The 19616-nt window shown below is 38.0% G+C and overlaps 10 protein-coding genes across 10 annotated transcripts; 2 read left to right on the plus strand and 8 right to left on the minus strand. All coding sequences in view use genetic code 12, as the record gives it.

The window, feature by feature from the left end:
• Window positions 1-13: 13 nt before the first annotated feature.
• On the minus strand, window positions 14-1136 carry FMT1 (methionyl-tRNA formyltransferase; the record flags this gene model as incomplete). The annotated part of the gene is made up of 1 exon (XM_007372928.1): window positions 14-1136. A coding segment is annotated over one exon (688 nt), but the record flags the coding sequence as incomplete, so codon positions are not given.
• Window positions 1137-1416: 280 nt separating this feature from the next.
• On the minus strand, window positions 1417-3396 carry SPAPADRAFT_48561 (uncharacterized protein; the record flags this gene model as incomplete). The annotated part of the gene is made up of 1 exon (XM_007372929.1): window positions 1417-3396. The coding sequence occupies one exon, from the start codon at window positions 3394-3396 to the stop codon at window positions 1417-1419; it is 1980 nt and encodes a 659-aa protein (XP_007372991.1).
• A 499-nt stretch (window positions 3397-3895) lies between these two features.
• CWH41 (Cwh41p) lies at window positions 3896-8615 on the plus strand (the record flags this gene model as incomplete). Its single annotated transcript, XM_007372930.1, has 1 exon — window positions 3896-8615. The coding sequence occupies one exon, from the start codon at window positions 3931-3933 to the stop codon at window positions 6367-6369; it is 2439 nt and encodes an 812-aa protein (XP_007372992.1).
• TRP5 (tryptophan synthase) lies at window positions 4708-8593 on the minus strand (the record flags this gene model as incomplete). Its single annotated transcript, XM_007372931.1, has 1 exon — window positions 4708-8593. The coding sequence occupies one exon, from the start codon at window positions 8569-8571 to the stop codon at window positions 6460-6462; it is 2112 nt and encodes a 703-aa protein (XP_007372993.1).
• Window positions 8616-9936: 1321 nt separating the features above from the next.
• MED3 (Med3p) lies at window positions 9937-10835 on the minus strand (the record flags this gene model as incomplete). The annotated part of the gene is made up of 1 exon (XM_007372932.1): window positions 9937-10835. One exon carries the CDS (start codon window positions 10744-10746, stop codon window positions 10234-10236), a length of 513 nt encoding a protein of 170 aa, XP_007372994.1.
• Window positions 10836-10925: 90 nt separating this feature from the next.
• SPAPADRAFT_58805 (uncharacterized protein) lies at window positions 10926-12023 on the minus strand (the record flags this gene model as incomplete). Its single annotated transcript, XM_007372933.1, has 1 exon — window positions 10926-12023. A coding segment is annotated over one exon (190 nt), but the record flags the coding sequence as incomplete, so codon positions are not given.
• A 266-nt stretch (window positions 12024-12289) lies between these two features.
• Window positions 12290-13341, minus strand: SPAPADRAFT_58806 (uncharacterized protein; the record flags this gene model as incomplete). Its single annotated transcript, XM_007372934.1, has 1 exon — window positions 12290-13341. A coding segment is annotated over one exon (488 nt), but the record flags the coding sequence as incomplete, so codon positions are not given.
• A 106-nt stretch (window positions 13342-13447) lies between these two features.
• CMD1 (calmodulin) lies at window positions 13448-14017 on the minus strand (the record flags this gene model as incomplete). The annotated part of the gene is made up of 2 exons (XM_007372935.1): window positions 13448-13935; window positions 13990-14017. The coding sequence occupies 2 exons, from the start codon at window positions 13990-13992 to the stop codon at window positions 13489-13491; spliced, it is 450 nt and encodes a 149-aa protein (XP_007372997.1).
• Window positions 14018-14181: 164 nt separating this feature from the next.
• SPAPADRAFT_132861 (deoxycytidyl transferase) lies at window positions 14182-17430 on the plus strand (the record flags this gene model as incomplete). The annotated part of the gene is made up of 1 exon (XM_007372936.1): window positions 14182-17430. One exon carries the CDS (start codon window positions 14182-14184, stop codon window positions 17428-17430), a length of 3249 nt encoding a protein of 1082 aa, XP_007372998.1.
• Window positions 16486-19021, minus strand: ALG1 (chitobiosyldiphosphodolichol beta-1,4 mannosyltransferase; the record flags this gene model as incomplete). Its single annotated transcript, XM_007372937.1, has 1 exon — window positions 16486-19021. One exon carries the CDS (start codon window positions 18602-18604, stop codon window positions 17468-17470), a length of 1137 nt encoding a protein of 378 aa, XP_007372999.1.
• Between the last annotated feature and the right edge of the window lie 595 nt (window positions 19022-19616).

Here is a 19616-nt window from a genome sequence, read left to right on the forward strand (position 1 = left end):
TATAGTTTAATCGAGCTATAGTGTAAATTTTAAAGTTGTTCGTAACTATATACATTTATTGATCTATAAATTGATGAGGAGAATCACCAATGTTTTTATGGAAACTAGACATAAACTGCTGTGGTGTTTGTTTAACTTTTGCTTGTTGTTGGACTGTTTTTGCTTTTATGTAACCATCAATTGTTTTGATAATAAGTGAATCATCTGGACCTAGTATGAACTGACCAGGATGTTGTAATACAACCTCATCAAAATATTCTGATATCCCGGTAAGAATTACACGATGAGTACCAACCACCTGTTTCCCCTTACGTTTGAGATTCACATGGATGAAAGTGTATACTGATCCAAGAGCATCTTCCATTCGTTTAACCTGTCTAGCAGTGGTGTTAGTCCAATGTACTTGTTTCCTACTCCTTGGGATTTTCAGAGCAAGCGAGAAGGGATACTCACTTTTAATTCCCCCTCCATCTAGAAATAGTCTCTGGTCTATAGTTTCCACAAGTAATCTAGCACCAATATCACTGAGCTTCTTCTCCAAACTCTCGAAGTTGTCACTGTCTAAAATATCAACTTTACTAGATTGTAGTAATATCTCACCCTTGTCAAACTTTGTAGGATGAAGAGTTTGCACAGTACAACCTGTGAACTTATCATCATTAAGCAAAGCGTATTGCAAAGGTGAAGCACCAGAATACGTCGGAAGTAAACTAGGATGTACGTTCAATCCGCCAAATTTACAACTCTGTAAGAACTTACTTGGTATGAGTTTCCCAAATGATACCGCAATGGCTAAATTAAACTGATGCGACACTAATTCATTCATATCGGATGAATTTTCCACACGATGGACAGGCAATGATAAGGAATTGGCGAGTGTTCCGAGCGGGAGGTCAATTAGTTGAGTTAACCCCCGTCCTGTGGGTTTTAGCGTGGGTGTAATCACATGGATTGTATGGTTATGGAGTTGGGAATAGGTGTGTAATGCAGTTAGCAGGGCCGTGGAGAAATGATCACTTCCAAAGAACGCAATTTTTAGACGATCAGATGAACTTACTGAACTGAAGGAGCGAGTATTAGACAAGTTCCAATTTAATTTTATTCGCACTCTCATTAAGTAGGTTTGGTTATACCTTTGACATACCAAAACAAATCAATTTTTCAAACGAGATTCAAACTTCAAATAACAAACTAACATCATCATCATCATCACTATATACACACAATGTCAGCAAACAATCTAATTACTGAATTGGCCCATCTTATGAACATCAATCTCGATGATTCTACTCTTCAATTATGCATCAAACTTCTCGATCAAGGAGTCGATCCCCGTGAATTGGCCAAACAAATAATTGATATAAACAAAGAAACAACGTCTGTTTTGAATTAATTATACAAGATATATATATACAGTTAGAACCCCCTCTTTTTCTTCTTTTTCGGTTGAGAAAGACGTTGACTTGATGGGCGTGATTTCCGTTGAGAGGATTGGGAGGCAGTTACTACTTGAGAAAGAGGATGGGATGCACGAATCGAAGGAGCTTCCACTTGTGAGTGTGAATACACCTCTTGCGAAGGCTTTTCCTGTTCATGTTGTGTTCCATGATCTTCCCATTCGTCAAATATCAGTCTGACTTGTTTTGACATCAGCTCATGCTTTTGTTCATACTCCTGCTCCAAGAGCTTTGTTGCTGTTTTGCTTTGACATTTGATATTTGAGGTTCCTAGTAATACAGCAACTTCTTGATGCTTTCCACCATATATTTTATCGAGTAGACTAGCTATATCATCAATATGACTTCCATTCCCATTATACTTTTGAAGTAGCTTATGAATGAGGGAAACCACTTTGAAGTTATCAACCGAACTTTCCAATTGAACAATCATATCATCGAGATCAAGCAAGTCAGACACGGAAGGCACATCAGAACACAAGTCGTACAATGAGAAGTATGATGGTGATGGTTCTGCATTGGCTAATTCCAGTCCAAGACTATATGCATATTTGTGAATTTGTTGGGTTTCACTGGTGGAACTGGTCGGGGTTAATGCTTTTGAAAGAGATTTTATATGTTTTGGAGTGAATGATTTGAATATTTGCTGCGTATTGAGTTTTGAAATGAAGGTCAGCTCGGAATCAAGTTTGGATTGGATGTTTGTGTCTTGAATGCTTTGACAAGATATAGACAAGTCTGTGTTTAGTTGATATAGTTTTCCATTGCTTATGTTTACGCTTATTTGTCTGGTTTCTCCCAGTTTTCGTATATAGTAAGGATCACACAAACTGGAGGGTTTATCGTTGACTCTTCCTAAAGTGTATACAATAATTAACGGGTTGGTTTGAGTAAATAACATACAAGTAAATGTATTGTCCTCACAATATATGTGAACACGTAGCGAAGGATCGGAATCATCAAGGAAATGTTTCCAGGAAAGTAATCTTTCCCATTTGTCATTAAACCAGATTAATTCTTTCGTAGTTAGCAAGAAGGTATTATCTTGAAATGTGCATATATCACGAAGTCTAGACCAGGTGTTGGCTGTGATTACATCTGTACTTACTGCCTTAGGTATTGTATAGCTAATCAACTTTGATCGCGAAAGAGTAACCACTGTATCTTCAACAAATGCTATTCTCTTCCATTTGGATAGTTCAGTAACATCATGACTCAGTATATGTTTGAAAGAAAGAGAGATACCCGGGTGTTTTCTTATAACAGTATACACGGCAAAATTGCCATGAATGTCAACAATTGCAAATTGGTACCTGGAACCAAACACAACATCTGCAAATTCGCAGTTAGCTAGATCCTTCACATTGATTTCCCCAATTACAGATAGATTTATATTACCTATGGTTGGTTTGGGAAGTGTGGCTGTAATGACGTATATCCTCGTTGGAGTTCTAATTATGAATGTCGTTCCATCATGCAACACTTTACTTGTGATTTGTCGTATGGGAAAAGTCAACTCTACTGGAAATGACAGATCGAAATCTGAGAATGTAAGTATGGACTCTGTTTCTCCTGTTACATGGACCATTACTGGTTTGTTACTAATATTTATAAAATTAACAATATCGCCATGGGTTGGATCGTAGGAAATGGTTGACGAAACCGTAGTTGACTCGATTGCAAATGACAGTACAAGATTCTGTGGTACATAACTGTGGTTAGAAGGAAATCCTTTGCTCGAAACTGTACTGGGGTTATCGTTGATCTTGATCTGTGGTGGAACAAGCTGTATTGGTGATGATGGAGCTAGAGGTGACTGAGTATTCTGTCGTGGAAACACCGCAGATATGGTGTTATTATCTGACTCATGTTGTATGGTTGCATTGCCCTGTATTCCATAACTTAGTCGTATCCCTAATCCTTTCTTATGGGGCCACATGCTATGTATTGGTTAGAGAGTATTGAAGATCATCGCACTTTTTTTTTGTATGTTGATTTATCTAGTGGTTGTCTGGGATGTTGCAAACAAGGTAAATCAACAACTAAAGTGACATAAAACCACTAGCAATCAATATAATGTTTACGGTAGGCTTTAGATTACACGGTTGAGAACTGATAGTTGTTGTTATAGCAAATCCAACTTGCCATGCTTCTTCACTAACAGCACATAGCCAAGAACTAGCAATTGTTTACCTAACAGAATCGGAACATTATCCCTACAAGAAGCTATATTTGAGCATTGTTTACTGAGAACTTTCTTGTATGACACACAATCTAATACTTTTTTAGTAATAAATTGAGAGCTAACTCTATATATATATATATATATGTGTGTGTGTGTGTATGTGCCTGAAGAAGAAGAGTGTGTTCACTTGTTCACCCCAGTAGTTAATTTTTCAGACAACACTTTCATCCCAAATAGGCAACCTTGATTTTACGTCCAACTTACTGACTGAACACTAACCAACGCAGTATGAACTTCTTTCTACTGTTACTTCTATCATTGCTAGTTGTTCAAGCAACTCAATTTGATATCTATGCCGATAAGTTCCCCCAGGATCAAACTCATGATCCAGACAACACAGACTTGTCCACATACTACGGCCACTTGAACAATGCATCCTTGCTTTGGGGCCCTTATCGATCCCTGCTTTACTTTGGAGTACGTCCTCGTTTACCCAGATCCCTACTTTCCGGATTGATGTGGTTCAGTGTCAATGACTACTCTTCTGTTGGTAAAATCAGACACTTCTACCAGCAACATGACCAGTTGAAAAAGGCCAATTGGGTGAAATATGATCCAAGATATGGTGGCAGGCAAGTGATTGATGATGACGAGTTTCACGTTACAATTACAATTGATTTTGTCAAGTCTGAAGATGGATTGAGTTGGGGTGTTCATGTTCTGAGTGTTCCTCATCCTGGACACGAAAAGGACAATATTTCCTTTGTATGGTATTCTGGATTAGAAGGTGAAACAAACACCAAGAACGAATTTGATACTGCTGAACGTAGTGGATATTTACGTTTAGACAATAGCAAAAACGTCAATGGATATGAAGGTACTGTTAAACTTGTTGGTATCAGTGAGGAATTGGGTGCATTCACATTAGAAGTTACCGATGGGCCCAGTACCAACGTTCATCCAAAAGGTGATCCAACTATCCATCCAGAATTAGACCCTAGAAAGGCCCATTATTTAAGTTTGTCTGTACCTGATGATAATGTCTGGAAGGCAAGAGATATATTTATGACCTTACTTCAGGAACTGATTCAGGAATTGTCTGGTGATAGGCCATTGGAAGGAATCCCACCTGAAAACTTGTTCATTATTAGAGATTTACAAGGATTTGAAGGAAATGTTCATTTTTTGCAAAAGATCTATCAAGGGAAATGTGAATTTGACGTTTTATTTAATAATGCAGTTACTCCTGATCAAATAACTAGTGAAAACTTACCAGCATTGGTTCATACTACACTTGAGAAAGTAGACAAGAAGTTTGAAACCAAGTTTTTGCTCAAACCACCATTTACTAGCTCCAAACACCACGAATTTGCTCAGGAAATTGTTTCTGGATTATTAGGAGGAGCTTCCTATTTCTACGGAGACCAGTTAGTCGACCGGGAAACCAGTCTCGATGACGAAGAATTCAAACTAGTTGGCAAGCTTGAAGGACCATCTGAATTATTCACACTTGTCCCATCACGTCCATTCTTCCCTCGAGGATTCCTCTGGGATGAAGGATTCCATTTACTCCCTCTTCTCAACTATGACTCCGATTTAGTTTTAGAAATCGTTAAATCCTGGTTTAATCAAATTGACGACAATGGATGGATAGCAAGAGAACAAATTATTGGCCCTGAGCTGAGAAGCAGAGTTCCAACCGAATTTCAAGTGCAATCCCCAGAGATTGTTAACCCTCCAACTTTAACATTAGTTCTTATCCATCTTCTCAATCACGTTTCTCCATATGATGATATTGAACAGCCATTGGAAGTAGGCGAAGTCAAGGATAAATTAGGCAGCTTTATCTTGCATCATCCTGAAGTATTGACCAATTACACCCGACAAGTATACCCGCAACTCAAGAAACATTTGAACATGTTTAGACATTCCCAGGCGGGATCCATTGATGAATTTGATAGAGGAACCAACAAGGAAGCTTACAGATGGAGAGGAAGAACCGTTACCCATTGTCTTGCATCTGGGTTGGATGATTATCCTCGGGCTGAAGATGTTGATGTGGGAGAACTCAATGTCGATTTATTGAGTTGGATTGGAGTGATGACGAAATCTTTACGTATCATGGCCACTCTACTCAATCACACTTCCGATGTCACTCAATACACTCAAATCGAACAGGACATTGTTTCCAACCTTGATAAGCTCCATTGGTCGGATGAACACAACTGTTATTGTGACGTGACGATAGACGACGACGATGAAGATATTCACGTGTGTCACAAGGGATACATCTCACTTTTCCCATTCATAACTCATCTTCTTAGTTCATCCGATACGGAGAAACTCACCCATATAATTGATCTCATAACTACTGAACTTTGGACCCCGTTTGGTATTCGCTCATTGTCCAATCTTGATCTGGAATATAAGACTGGTGAAAACTATTGGAGATCACCTATCTGGATAAATATCAACTATTTGATTCTTGAGTCGATACAACATTATCATGGTCTTACTTATTCTCCAGAGTTAAAAGAAAAGTTAGCAAAAGCATACAAAGAACTTAGAGTTAATGTGGTAACCAACGTCTACAACGAATGGAAGAACACCGGTTTTGTATGGGAACAATACGATGATGAAACTGGTAAACATAAAGGGGCCAAGAATTTCTTGGGCTGGACTAGCTTGGTCTTAGTTATGATGAATATGCCTGAGGAATTGAAGTAATTGTACAAGCTATAGATATATATATATTTAGATTCTTCATAATTTTTAAATACGTTTGTAAACGGTAGTTCTTTGGCTATCGCTCAGGGATTACTTGGAAGGATCTTCTTCAAATCTCAAATCCCAACCAATTTGTTCACCCAAAGTAGGCAATACTTCAGCAACACTTTGAACATCCTTATCCCCTCTACCACTAACATTGATAACAATTTTCTTACCTTTACCCAACTTCTTGGCCAAATTGACCCCACCGAAAATAGCATGACTTGATTCTAAAGCAGGAATGATACCTTCTAACTCACTTAACCATTTGAACCCTTGTAATGCTTCAGCATCAGTAGCAGCAATGAATTGAGCACGACCGGTACTCTTCCAGAATGCCAATTCAGGACCAACACCAGGGTAATCTAACCCAGCACTGACAGAATGGGTGTCGTGGACTTGACCATCTTGATCTTGTAAAACGTAGGTCTTGACACCATGGAAAACACCTGGGATACCAGCGGTCAAAGTGGCAGAGTGACGTTCAGTGTTTAAACCATCACCACCGGCTTCAACACCAAGCATCATAACCAGGGTGTCTTTCTCAAATGGAGAGAACATACCGGTAGAGTTAGAACCACCACCGACACAAGCAACAACGGCATCAGGCAATGCACCATCGTTTTCCTTCATGAACTGTTCCTTGGTTTCTTGGCCAATAACACTTTGGAAAGTTCTAACTAAAGTGGGGTATGGATGTGGACCAATAGCAGAACCAACGACATAATGGGTAGTTTCCAAGTTAGAAACCCAGAATCTGAAAGCTTCACTGGTGGCATCTCTTAAAGTTTGAGTACCATTACGGACAGCTACAACTTTAGCCCCTAAGATTCTCATTCTAAACACATTCAAGGCTTGTCTTCTGACATCTTCGGCACCCATGAAAACCATACATTCCATTCCGAATTTGGCACAGGCAGTGGCGGTAGCAACACCGTGTTGACCAGCACCGGTTTCGGCAATAATCTTCTTCTTACCTAATCTCTTGGCAATAAGAACTTGAGCAAGAGCATTGTTAATCTTGTGGGAACCGGTATGGTTTAAATCTTCACGCTTCAACCAGATTTCAGCACCGCCGGCAAATTCGGTCAATCTTTCAGCCTTGTGTAAAGAAGATGGACGACCAATGTAGGAGTATAATCCACGGAATTCTTTCCAGAATTCTGGGTCGGCTACAGCATCTTCAAACCCACGTTCTAATTCAATCAAACAGGTGTGAAGGGCTTCAGGGACATATTGACCTCCAAAATCACCAAAGTTTGGATTGTATTTATGAGTTTCGTGCAATACTGGTTTAGTATTGGATTTCTTGGCACCTGACTTGCTGATTTCACTGACAACACTGGAAGAATGACTTACTTGGAAATCTTCTCCCAAAATGGACTTAACGAATTTATAAGCACAATCACCACGCTTGCCTGGCGCAGATTCACCAAGTAAAGTAATGATCTTGGAACCGATCACTACCCCATCAGCACTTTCACCAACAGTTAAAAAGTGTTCTCTAGTACTAACACCGAAACCCACAGCTAATGGAGTGTCTCCGGAAAATTTACGGACTCTGGCACATAATTCGTCAATACCGGAAGAAACGGTGGATGAAGCACCAGTGGTACCCATCTTAGAAACAACGTAAATAAAGGAGTCGGCAATTGCTCCCAATACTTCTAATCTTGCATCGGTGGTTGCTGGAGCAACCAATGGAACATAACTCACGCCAAACTCAGCACAGGTGGTTCTGAATTTAATGGCTTCTTCAGGTGGCAAATCAACAACAATAAACCCGTTAGCTCCGGCATCGGCACTATCTTTAATCATCTTTGCTTCGCCATATTTCAAAATTGGATTGTAGTAACCCATCAATATAATCGGAACAATGACCCCAGCTGCACGAGCTTCACGGACCAAGTCCAAACATTTGGCAACGGTAATACCGTTATTCAAAGCCACGGTGTTGGCAGCTTGGATGGTTGCACCGTCGGCAATAGGATCAGAGAATGGAATCCCCAATTCAATGATATCAACTCCACCTTTTTGCATCCCTTGTAAGATAGGAATGGTGTCTTCAATGGTAGGATAGCCGGCAGTGACAAAGTTAACCAAGGCATTACGGCCTTCAAGCTTGCATCGGTCGAAAGTTTCTCTTAAGGCGTCAGTCATGTTTGTATGTTTTGTATTGATGTTTTAAAAGAAAACTTGAAGATGGAGAGACTTTGAACCAAGTATTTATATCGGAGCTTTTGAAAAATTTCAATCTTGGCGATCGGCAAAAAAATTAAATGAGTCAGTTCAGGGTAACCCCAGAATTTGCCACGTCCGGGTAATGCTCTTCTCGTGTCTTCCTTGCTCCTTGCTCTATGTATATATCAAAGGCTGTGGCTACGGCGGTGGCTATGGCGGTGGCAAACGAACCAGCTCAGGATCACCCTAGGCTCTTTGGATCCCTTCAACAAAAAGGAATACATGAGTCAGTTTAGGGTAATCACCAGATGTTGGCACCTTGTTAGATGAGAGACGTTCTATTGTTTATTTGATCCAGAGAAAATATAATTAGTCAGTTCAGGGTAACCCCCCAGATTTATCGATGATAACATGGCAGCAATCAATCAATCAGTCAGTTCAGGGTAACCACAAGAGCAACTTTAACTTTATTGCGAAGAAATTAGAGTTGTACATTTTGCAGAGAGTTTCACAAAGTTATGGGATGTGTCGGTTCAGGGTAAGACCTAAGATCAATTTAAGCTTTTTTGTCGCTCCAGTGTAACATCAATTGTAGTTGCACCAGTATAAACAGTTGATCATTTTCTCAGTAGCGTACACGAGATCCAATCATATCTACTTTAAAGCTTTGGTATGTGACAGTGTAAGTTGATCAGAATCTTTTGGTGGCTAGGTTTTGTACTGCAAACCGGTCTATATATTGGGTGCAAAACTCCTTTTGCAAAAATGCTAATTTCTACCAAATTCTTTTTCTCTGAAGTATACCTTTTCAATCACAACTTCAAAAATGTAATAACCACAGAAGTAGGTTGGTACCATATGGTTACCAGCACCTTGATAACACATAGTCCAGCTACGGCTGAGCCTTAAAAGTTCTACATTGCTAATCTTTCAGATCTAACTTCAGAAGTTTACAAAACAAGCATAATACAAATACTTTATCACTGTAATTCTAGCTTTCAATATGCTGATAATAACAATAATAATAATAATAATAAATTAAAATTAGATAATATACTCGCACCATTGCTATTAGATCTGACTATCGTTTTTCTAATCCAGTTTGCTACATTCTTTGCTTTAAAGACCTGTTTGTGATCAACGGGTCGAGACAATATCTAAAGTATTTTCGTGTTGTGAATTCCATTCTAAATCAAAATATAGGTAGACTTTAAAGATGGACATAGCTTATGACTTAGGATCAGCCAAAACTTGATTTCTTGGAAATCTTCGAGTTTGCAAAAGAATATCATCTCGAATCTCGTCGTGTGCTATATAAAGTTTAGCTTAGACTTTTTAATTAAGAACTTGTTTGTACATTTCTTTTATAATTCTAACTAAGTTATGTAAATTTGAAATAACCTTTGCAAGGTAACATTCATTTAAGCTAAATGCTATATTTTGTCCCATTCCTCAACAGCTAGAACCAGAAAATCTCTACATACAAACCATGACCCAACTAGATCTTTGAAGCTTTGGGAGATTTAAACTTGAGACAAGATGTGATGTGATACAGTCCCTATATAACTATCTAAGCTATTGAACAGGGACATCTTGTCGCTTGATCTTTGTTAAAGGATCCACTTTTATAGGTTGACTTTCTTACTTCTTCTTTATAGAATTAGCTCGCTTTTTATTGGCACCACCAGGAGTACCATTTGTTGGAGGGGTAGGAGAATTTGTGGAACCATTACCATTCAATCTACCAGGCACGCCATTATTAGGTATTACCGGGGTGGTCTTGTTGTTTATGACTGGTGTATTATTCAAAGTATTCGATGCAGTAGATCCATTACTTCGTACTGGGGGTGGTGCTTCCACATCATGCCCTAGTTTAATCTGAGCAAGGTTGATAATAGGCAATAGCTTATTATACTTGTCACAATAGTCATTGATTGATTGTTGTACTGCAGTTAATCTCAGATGAACAATCTGAAAATATTCCAGTTGTGATTGTTCCGGTGGGATCTTAGCTAGTGCTCTAATGAATTGGGCCATGTCATTTCGAAGAATGTTTATTTCAAGTTTAAGGCGGTCGATCTCGGCATAGATTAGTTGTGGGTCGATTTTGCCAGTTGTTATATCGTCAATCTTGATCTGATCAGGAAGTGACATGCTGTGTGTGATTGAATGAACTTTGATATTAGCTTAGTAAGATGTATTAAGGAATGGTCTATAAGAATCACTATGTGTGGTTATGTACTGTTGGTCAAATGTTACATGCAACAAATCTTTTTTGGTCGTATTTTTTCAGCTATGGAAAAATTATCAGAAACTCTACATATGCAAACATTCTAGTCATTTATCCAAATAACTCTATCGTATTATAAATATACCTTTACTGGAAGATAGAAGCTAGAATTGTTTTGCGTTAGGTTAAAGTATTCCTTGGGTTGATACAGACGTAAAACCCTTTATAATTCCAAATTGAGGAGCTTTTGAAATGACAAGTCCATACTTTTTGGGTTTAAACTGATTAACATTTTCTTTGAGAATTATATAGGTCAGAGACATGAACGAGTTCATCTTTAATCTTCTCCAAGAAATTGTTAAAGATTTGCTCTTTCGCTTAAAAAATTTGAACTTGGCTTCAAACAAAGTCATTTCAACTCAACCGCTCTACGATTTTGTTATGATTTTTTTTATTGAGTCCCTATTCATCAGCCATAGTGTCAATCTCTAGAAAAGAAAGGTTCGCTCAATTGACAGTACGGTAAACCAATAAGGAATTTAAAAAGATAACTAATGTATAGATCTTTTTCATTTGCCATTAGTAATTTTGTAGTTCTATATTGTTCAATCTTTTTTTTTTAAGGAACAAGAAATTGAAGCCTGATTTGGAAGAAAATATCCAAACACCATCACGACGTAGTAGATCTGGAAAATACGGCCAAGATGAAATTTGGGAGGAATTCTTTCTCTTTCAATCTTTATATTTCTCAGAGCTCCATGTAAGTATTGCAATGGAGGTTAATTTCTTTCAACAAATCAAAATACCAATCTATTTGTCAACCCTTCCGGCAACAACCAAGAATCTGAAAGGCTGAGGAATGCACATACTCACAAGAGATTCTGATCAACCAAAGGTCTCGACAGAGCATGGTCCAACCTTAGCCTTTTTCATCAACCTTGCTGATAATGAACTAAAAACTGGGATTGGAGATAATTCTACCTTGCGCTATCTTTAATTAATAAGAATCTCTTATTCAAATGAAATTAGTGTATATCACTAAACTTCATGCTTTCCTAACAAAGAACCTACTTGTGTATCGAATAAGGTGTTTGTTCATTCAGATACTTGCTTTAATCTAACGAGCAATCTGCTCAAATTCGATTTCAGGTGATCATTGTAATACCTACCTAAAATATAATTGATTCTTGTCAATTCATTCAGAGTAAATTAAAAAGAAGAGACAGAAGAAGAGAAATTTTAGACAGGCAAAAGATTTGCAACTTTTATACTTGTTGTTGATTTGAGTTTTGCACGACATTTCCGACTACGAACCCCACATAGTATGCAATAGATTTCTTGAGGGGACGTTATTGAGAGTACTACGCTGCTTTATGTTGTGGGTTTGATAACTCTAATTTTGTATATTACACACTATGCTACTTCGCTACCGTTGCTTTATTTTGAGTCATTCTGTCTTTAATTACAACTGTCCCATCCTCTACTCTCCAATTTGTGCCGGTTAATTCCTTGGTAGTTATTTCTCCACTACCAAGTTCCATCTCTAACCATTTCTTATCTACTTTGTACATAGCTGCTCCAATACTTTCTATTAACCATCGCTTCATCTTATCGGAACCCAATTTCATAATTGCCAACTTGTATGGATCCTCTTGAATACTCACAAAATGAAACCACTTGACATAGTCATGATGAATCCAGGCTTGAATTATATCTAACGTAGGCTTATCCTCAGGAATATATTTGAAATATATATCATGTGCTCGTGAGAAATCCAGATTGAAATGAACAAGATGAAGGATAAGCAAGGTAGAAATTTCTCCAACTTCTTCTTGTGTAAGTTGTAATTGGGATTTATTGTGATGGAGAAGGTAATTTATGCTAGGGATATACGTTTGATAATGTCCCACTATTGCTGCAAGCCGTAATGAAAATAGGAAAACTTTTTTGTGGAATGGTGTGGGCTTGGTATATAGTAATGCCTCTCGAAGTTTACGTATTGATAAAAGTATCGAGTCCATGGTGATTTTATCTGCGGGGGGGGTCATCACTTCAGCATTTGCAGTTTGCAAGTCTCCTTCATTAATAAGCAGACGAATGTCACCAATTTGGGTCTGGGAATTGAATTGGATGAATTGACCAATAATTGATATAAAGAATCGTTCCCGGTCATAAGCACTTTGTTGTAGTCTATTATCTTCACCTCGACTTACAAATCCATAGCTTGATTGTGATGATGAAGATGAGGAATTGTTGGCAAACCTTGCTTTTCGCTGTTCTCGTTTATTGTCTTTATTGTCCTGTTGTGGTTTCTTGTTATTCCTTCGATTCGGTGGCACATATTTCTTGTGATATTCAGGCGGAGTCATTGGAGGTTGTTTGTCAATCGAACTAGAGCAATCTGATTCTGAAGAGGTGGTTAGTGATTGTTTAGCGGTTGATTTTTTAATGATTAATTTGACTATATCGTCCATTTCAAAAACAAAATCTTTTCTTTGAAACACACATTTCCACCTGGACCCTTGGTATTCAAAGCGAGAATAACAACTACATTTTTTTCGATATGCATGACCATGTGTTCTTTGTTACTGTTTGGTTACTTCTCTACATCTGGGGTTTTCCAAAATAAAAATCAATATCAATATATTGGTATCGCTACACAAAATCTACTTGGTAGATAATAATTGAGTAAATTCTTGAATATCAATTTCACCATCTTTATTAGTATCAGCTTCAGCAATCATTTGATCGACATCAGCATCACTTAATTTTTCACCAATTGAGGTTAACACATGTCTTAATTCAGCAGCACTGATTTTACCGTCACCATTTCTATCGAATACTTTAAAAGCTTCAGCGATTTCTGCTTCACTATCGGTATCTTTCATCTTTCTAGCCATCATGGTTAAAAATTCTGGGAAATCAATAGATCCATCAGAATTAACATCAACTTCATTTATCATATCGGTTAATTCACTTTCTGATGGGTTTTGTCCAAGAGATCTCATTACGGTACCCAATTCCTTGGTGGTAATTTTTCCATCGCTATCTTTGTCAAACAAGGAGAATGCTTCTTTAAACTCAGCAATTTGTTGTTCAGATAATCTTTCAGCCTGTGGATGTGTTAGTAAAACCCCATTTTTTCATTCATTCACATGTATACATACCATTGTGTAGTTATATATATCTGGTGTCAAATACGAATACCAGATCAGGTGTTGTGTTCTTTTCACTATATCGGGACAAGGAAGAAAAAAAAAAAAGGTACACCGCGTGAGTGAATAAATTTTAGTCAGATGCGCACGACCCCTCAGTGGCAACCACTACACGCATGTGCTAAGTCATGAGGTAAACTGGTCATGGATGATGGCGAAGAGGAAGTGAATAGCAATTATAACAGTTTCTTAAGGTCGTTAGATAATGATTCATTTATATCGCATATTACTAGTTTAAGCCAAGGGCATTTACATGTTAGAAGTCAGGAGTTTCAAGCGGTATCCACTCCCACAAAGGCAGCAGCAACAACAGCAGCAACATCAACTGCTGCTGCTTCATTCGATAATGCTGTAAGCTCAGATCCTTTTGATGATAGTGTTGATGAGGAAGCACTAGTGAGGATTGCCAGAGGTGAGTATAATCCAACCCCTTTACATTCAACTCAATTAGATCAACGCAAAGACCTTGCGGAGCAACCACAGGAACAACCGGAACAGCCAGGAACTGAACAGCTAGAACAATCGGAACAACTAGAGGTGCAGCCTGTGAAACAGTCTATCGGACAACTACATGGATTCGGAGACTATGCTACCTACTTCCATTCTAAACACCTCAAACAACAACACCAAGATGCAGCATACCTTGAATGGGAACGTAAAAGACTCAAAACCCTTCCTAAACCTATATTTACCGGTTGTACTATATTTGTCAATGGACACACTAATCCATCCATTAATGAAATTCATAGACTTGTTGTATTACATGGTGGTAAATTCATCAGTTATCTATCAAGTAAATCAAGTGCTACACATATAGTATGCGATTGGTTGACTCCGCGAAAGTCAGACATGTTTAAAAATTGTCGAGTAGTAAAGGCTCAGTGGATAGTTGATTGTGTTGAAAAGGAAGAGTTGCTTGATTGGAAAGAGTATAGGTTGATTAAAGAGATTGCTTATGATCAACAGAGATTGCAATTTGGGGCAATAGAGGAACAGACAGAGGAGGAGGAGCAAAATGTGCATGACGATGATAATGATGAAGAAGAAGAAGAGGAAAGCCATTTTGTTGGAGATAGTAATGAAGATGACGATATTCCCGTTATTGATTCAATTCCTGAAGGGAAAGGGGTACATAAAGTCAAAGATAAGTATGTGCTAGACGCCAGGCATCCGGACTTCCTCCCCAATTTCTTTGCCAACTCTCGTTTACACCATCTAAGTGTGTGGAAAGCTGACTTGCGTCTAAAGTTTCTTCGGAAAGTCATAAAGGAAAAACCAAGCCGATTTCACAAAACCCAGAGTGACGAAAGAATTATTATGCATATTGATTTTGATTGTTTTTTTGCTACGGCTTCGTGTCTTGGTCATCCTGAACTTGACATCCACAAAGACCCAATAGCTGTTTCTCATGGAAGTCGAACTTCGGATGTTGCCAGTTGTAACTATGTCGCCAGATCATTCGGAGTGAAGAATGGAATGTGGATAACTCAAGCTAAGCAACTATGCCCCCAGATGAAAATCATTGACTATGATTTCGCAGCCTATGAGAAATACTCTAACGAATTTTACAATTATTTAATCACATGTGATTGTTTTGATGTTATACTCCCTGTTCTGATTGATGAAGTACTTGTTGATGCTACTACATATTGTACGAATCATAGTGTTGAAGAATTATGCAAAACTATAAGGAAGGACGTATTCACATTGACTAAATGTCCTGTGTCAGTTGGTGTATCTTCGAATGTGCTCCTTGCAAAACTTGCACTTCGTCGTGCAAAACCAGATGGGTATTTCTATCTTCAACCATCAGAAACCACAAAATTTCTACAAGATGTGAAAATCCGCGATCTACCTGGAATAGGACGAAGTATTACTGAGAGGTTATCTCATGAGCTTAATCAAGAAACGGTGAATACAACTGATATTCTTCCCCTACCCAAATCAAGATTAATCACGTTATTCGGAGAGAAAACTGGTACAAAGCTTTATCAATATGTGCGAGGAATTGATGATACTTTATTAATCACCCCAACCACTGTAGATCGAAAATCGGTATCCGTTGATGTCAATTTCGGGATTCGATTCGAGAAAGTTGAAGAGTTAGATGATTTCCTTATCCGGTTATCCAAAGAAATGTATATGCGGTTGATCAACTTAGGATTTTGTGGTAGTTCACTCACACTTAAACTTGCACGTAGAAGGCAGGATGCACCGATAAACCCTCCAAAGTTTCTAGGAATGGGAAGATGTGATATTTTTAATAAGAGTCTGAGGCTTGGTGTGCCTACTAACGATTGGGGAGTAATAGGCAATGAAGCTAAGGTATTGTATCGTATGGTTAATATTCCAGTTACCGAATTAAGAGGAGTTGGGTTGAGTTTAACTCGACTTGTTGATATTGATAATGTTAAAAAAAATCGACAGGGTAGACTAGGATTCAAGAAAGGAGATGTTAATGATCAATTTAAGGAGTTTCAACAGCAGCAGGTGCAATTTGAATCCAAGTTACGATCAAAAACTCCATCACCAAAGAAACGAATAGGAATCACTAAGGATCATTTTGAAAAACGCCCTAAATTCTCTCATAATTTAGATGATATTGATTGGGACGTATTTGAATCACTCCCTTCCGATATAAAACAAGAGCTTGAGCGAGAATTATCTCGACGGCGCATGGTTGCAGTTAAACGGGAACCCAACACCAAGGCATATCTCCAACAATTACTTCCTACCCAATCAGGAACCACCAAATATGTTCGAGTAATTGAATCACCCACTAAACGGCAATCACCCAAGAAAGGTAGACCTTCATCTACTAAACCTCTGCGACTGGTCCTGCCAGTGAAGCTATATGAGCCTTCACAATCGTATGATTCGTCAGTGCTTGCTGAGTTGCCATCCTCGATTCGGAACTCTGTATTAAAAGATGTGGAGTATACTCATAAAGTGAAGAACCTCGATTTGGTTCCTGTACGTGATAAACTTCTTCTTTTAGAGAAGCAAAGGCAAGTTGAAGTCAAAACGGTGGATGAAGACTGGGTAGCTCGGCAGAGCAAAGTTACAGAGACCCCAAAGTTTCTTGACCAGTACGTACTGATGAGAGATTTAGAAAGTAGAATTAAGGAATGGGTGACTATGTCATTGTCTCAAGGAGGGCCTCATGAAGATGATGTGAAGTACTTTGGAGAATATCTTGATGAAATGTTGTCTAGGCAGGATATCAGCCGAGTTTTATTATTGCGTAAATGTATTGATACTAATTTGGAATTGCAGAAATCGAAATTGCCATTTGTAGAGGAGTCAACGAGGCTGTTCATACTTGAAGGCATTCAAGATTGGAATAATCAATTGGCAGAGTATATCGATCCAAAATTGGTGAAGTATATCTAAGTTAATTTGTAAATATACATATATATACATATGCTTATTAATATTCAAAGGTCTTACCTAATACTGTTGACCAATTTTGATCCCATCGTAAATTACTTTCTTGTAATGCACCAAGTTTTAATTTGGCCAGTAATTCACTACTAGTAAACACCTTGATGAATAATTTACACATTTCCAGTGATTTATCATCACTAGTTACCAATAATCCATTAACACCTTCCTTGACCAATTCATTGATGGCTGGAAAACTAAGAGAAACTACTGGGATTCCACATCCGAAAAAGTCAACAATCTTCATGGGTAAATCAATTCCACTTGATGATGTGTGTAAGGAAACTCCTAAATCTGCAAGCGATAGTATTGTTGGGTAATCTTCTGATGCTAACCACGCGGTTTTCACAATGACTTTGGATGAAAAGTCGAGTTCGATGACTCGTTCAAGAAACTGCTGTTTCAATGGTCCTTTACCGGTAACTATGAGTAACACTGGAGGCACATTTTTGGTATCATGATACTGTTTTAACGCCTGCAATAAAATTTCGAAATCTTCATCAGGAGTAAATGACGTTGAAGTGACCAAGATTTTATAACTGTCAATATTCTGGACTTTGTCGAAAAGATCAAATCTGGACATGACATCCAGTTTGGATTCAGCCAATGGTTGAAACTGATCACCTGGTCTATCATACAATGTAGTTATTCTTTGTGCGGGAAACCCGAACTCCTGAACCAAGAATTTGCTCATTTGGTTAGTCACGGTAATATTCAACCACGCAAATTTACCCAACCACTGTTCATAAAACTTAACTAGTTTGACCAATGGATGATTCAAATTCTGGTATCTTAGATTCAAAATAGAATAATTCAAATTATGCCAATCGATAATCAATTTACAATTGCGGTTGAATATGGCAATATAAACAATGATAATCGCCAACAATGGAATTGAAGGAGGGTTTTGAATCAAGATAAAATCGGAATCGCCATTGGCAAACAACAATTGGAAAATCTGTTTCACTTGAACACATACTTTCAACATGGCAAACAAAATAAATGGCAACCCGTTGGTGTTCTTCACCGCTTTAATCTCATTAATATCGATATTAATATCATCAATCAATTTCAATGGTGGTTCAGTCTCCAAGTATCCACATAAATTAACAGTGTAATCCATTTTACTGAATGACAATGCATGGTAACACATCCGTGGCGAATGTCCCAAGTCTCCTAATACAAATATTGAAATTATTTTCCGACCTCCATGTCGACGGGTGGAGATAAGTGGTAGGATGTAATAAGCAAGTAATGGGGAACAAAGCCAGAGTCCAATTAGCCAATAAAGCCAAGGGCCTGAGTAGTCCCATATGTGGCTAAACCCTTTGTATTCAATGAATTTAGACATGGATAATGAAAGTATTAAAAACAAAAATCGATGATGAATTGAATCATAACACGTAAAGACTCAGTAGGACGGGTTGAAGTTGAAAAATAAATAAAGACCAAAAATAACGACAACTGCAGGACTCGAACCTGCGCGGGCAAAGCCCAAAAGATTTCAAGTCTTTCTCCTTAACCGCTCGGACAAGTTGCCTTTTTTTCCCAAAAAATTTTCATATTCTATAGGTCCATAAGATACAATCACGTGGTGATTCAAACTCGTAACAATTGTCCATAAACCTTGTACTTGTAATTATTCCGAGCTTAGATGATCTGTTAGGGGGTTGGTACATTTCATTCGCTGCTGTAGTGCAGTTAGGCCCATAAATTTTCTGTTTTGGTGCCACTATGGGTATTTCAATTTTTTTTTCGATATTTACGAGACTTCTGTTGATTTGGTGAGGCTGATTAGATTGAAGTTTAGTCTTGCATCTCTAGTTATGTTAAGAAATTGCATTTACATGGGATTATGTAGTCAAATTGGTAAGATTCTGAACAAAAGGTTCTGATTTCGTAATTCGCTTATATGGTAAGATGGGAACCCAGTATAAATACAGGCTACTTCCCAGAACTATCACTTGTGAGTTCGTATAATTTAATTCAACTATTCTTTCATTGTTATTTTTTTTCTTTTTTTTAACATAGAAGTTTGCCTTGGAGAGAGAGAGATATTTGCTTCACAGCACGTTAAGGATATTGTAACCAACTTGTTACAAATTTACATCCTTGCTATGCACCATCTGTTTGGG

The sequence above is a fragment of the Spathaspora passalidarum genome (assembly GCF_000223485.1).
Source record: "Spathaspora passalidarum NRRL Y-27907 unplaced genomic scaffold SPAPAscaffold_1, whole genome shotgun sequence".
In the NCBI taxonomy this organism is placed as follows: Eukaryota; Fungi; Ascomycota; class Pichiomycetes; order Serinales; family Debaryomycetaceae; genus Spathaspora; species Spathaspora passalidarum.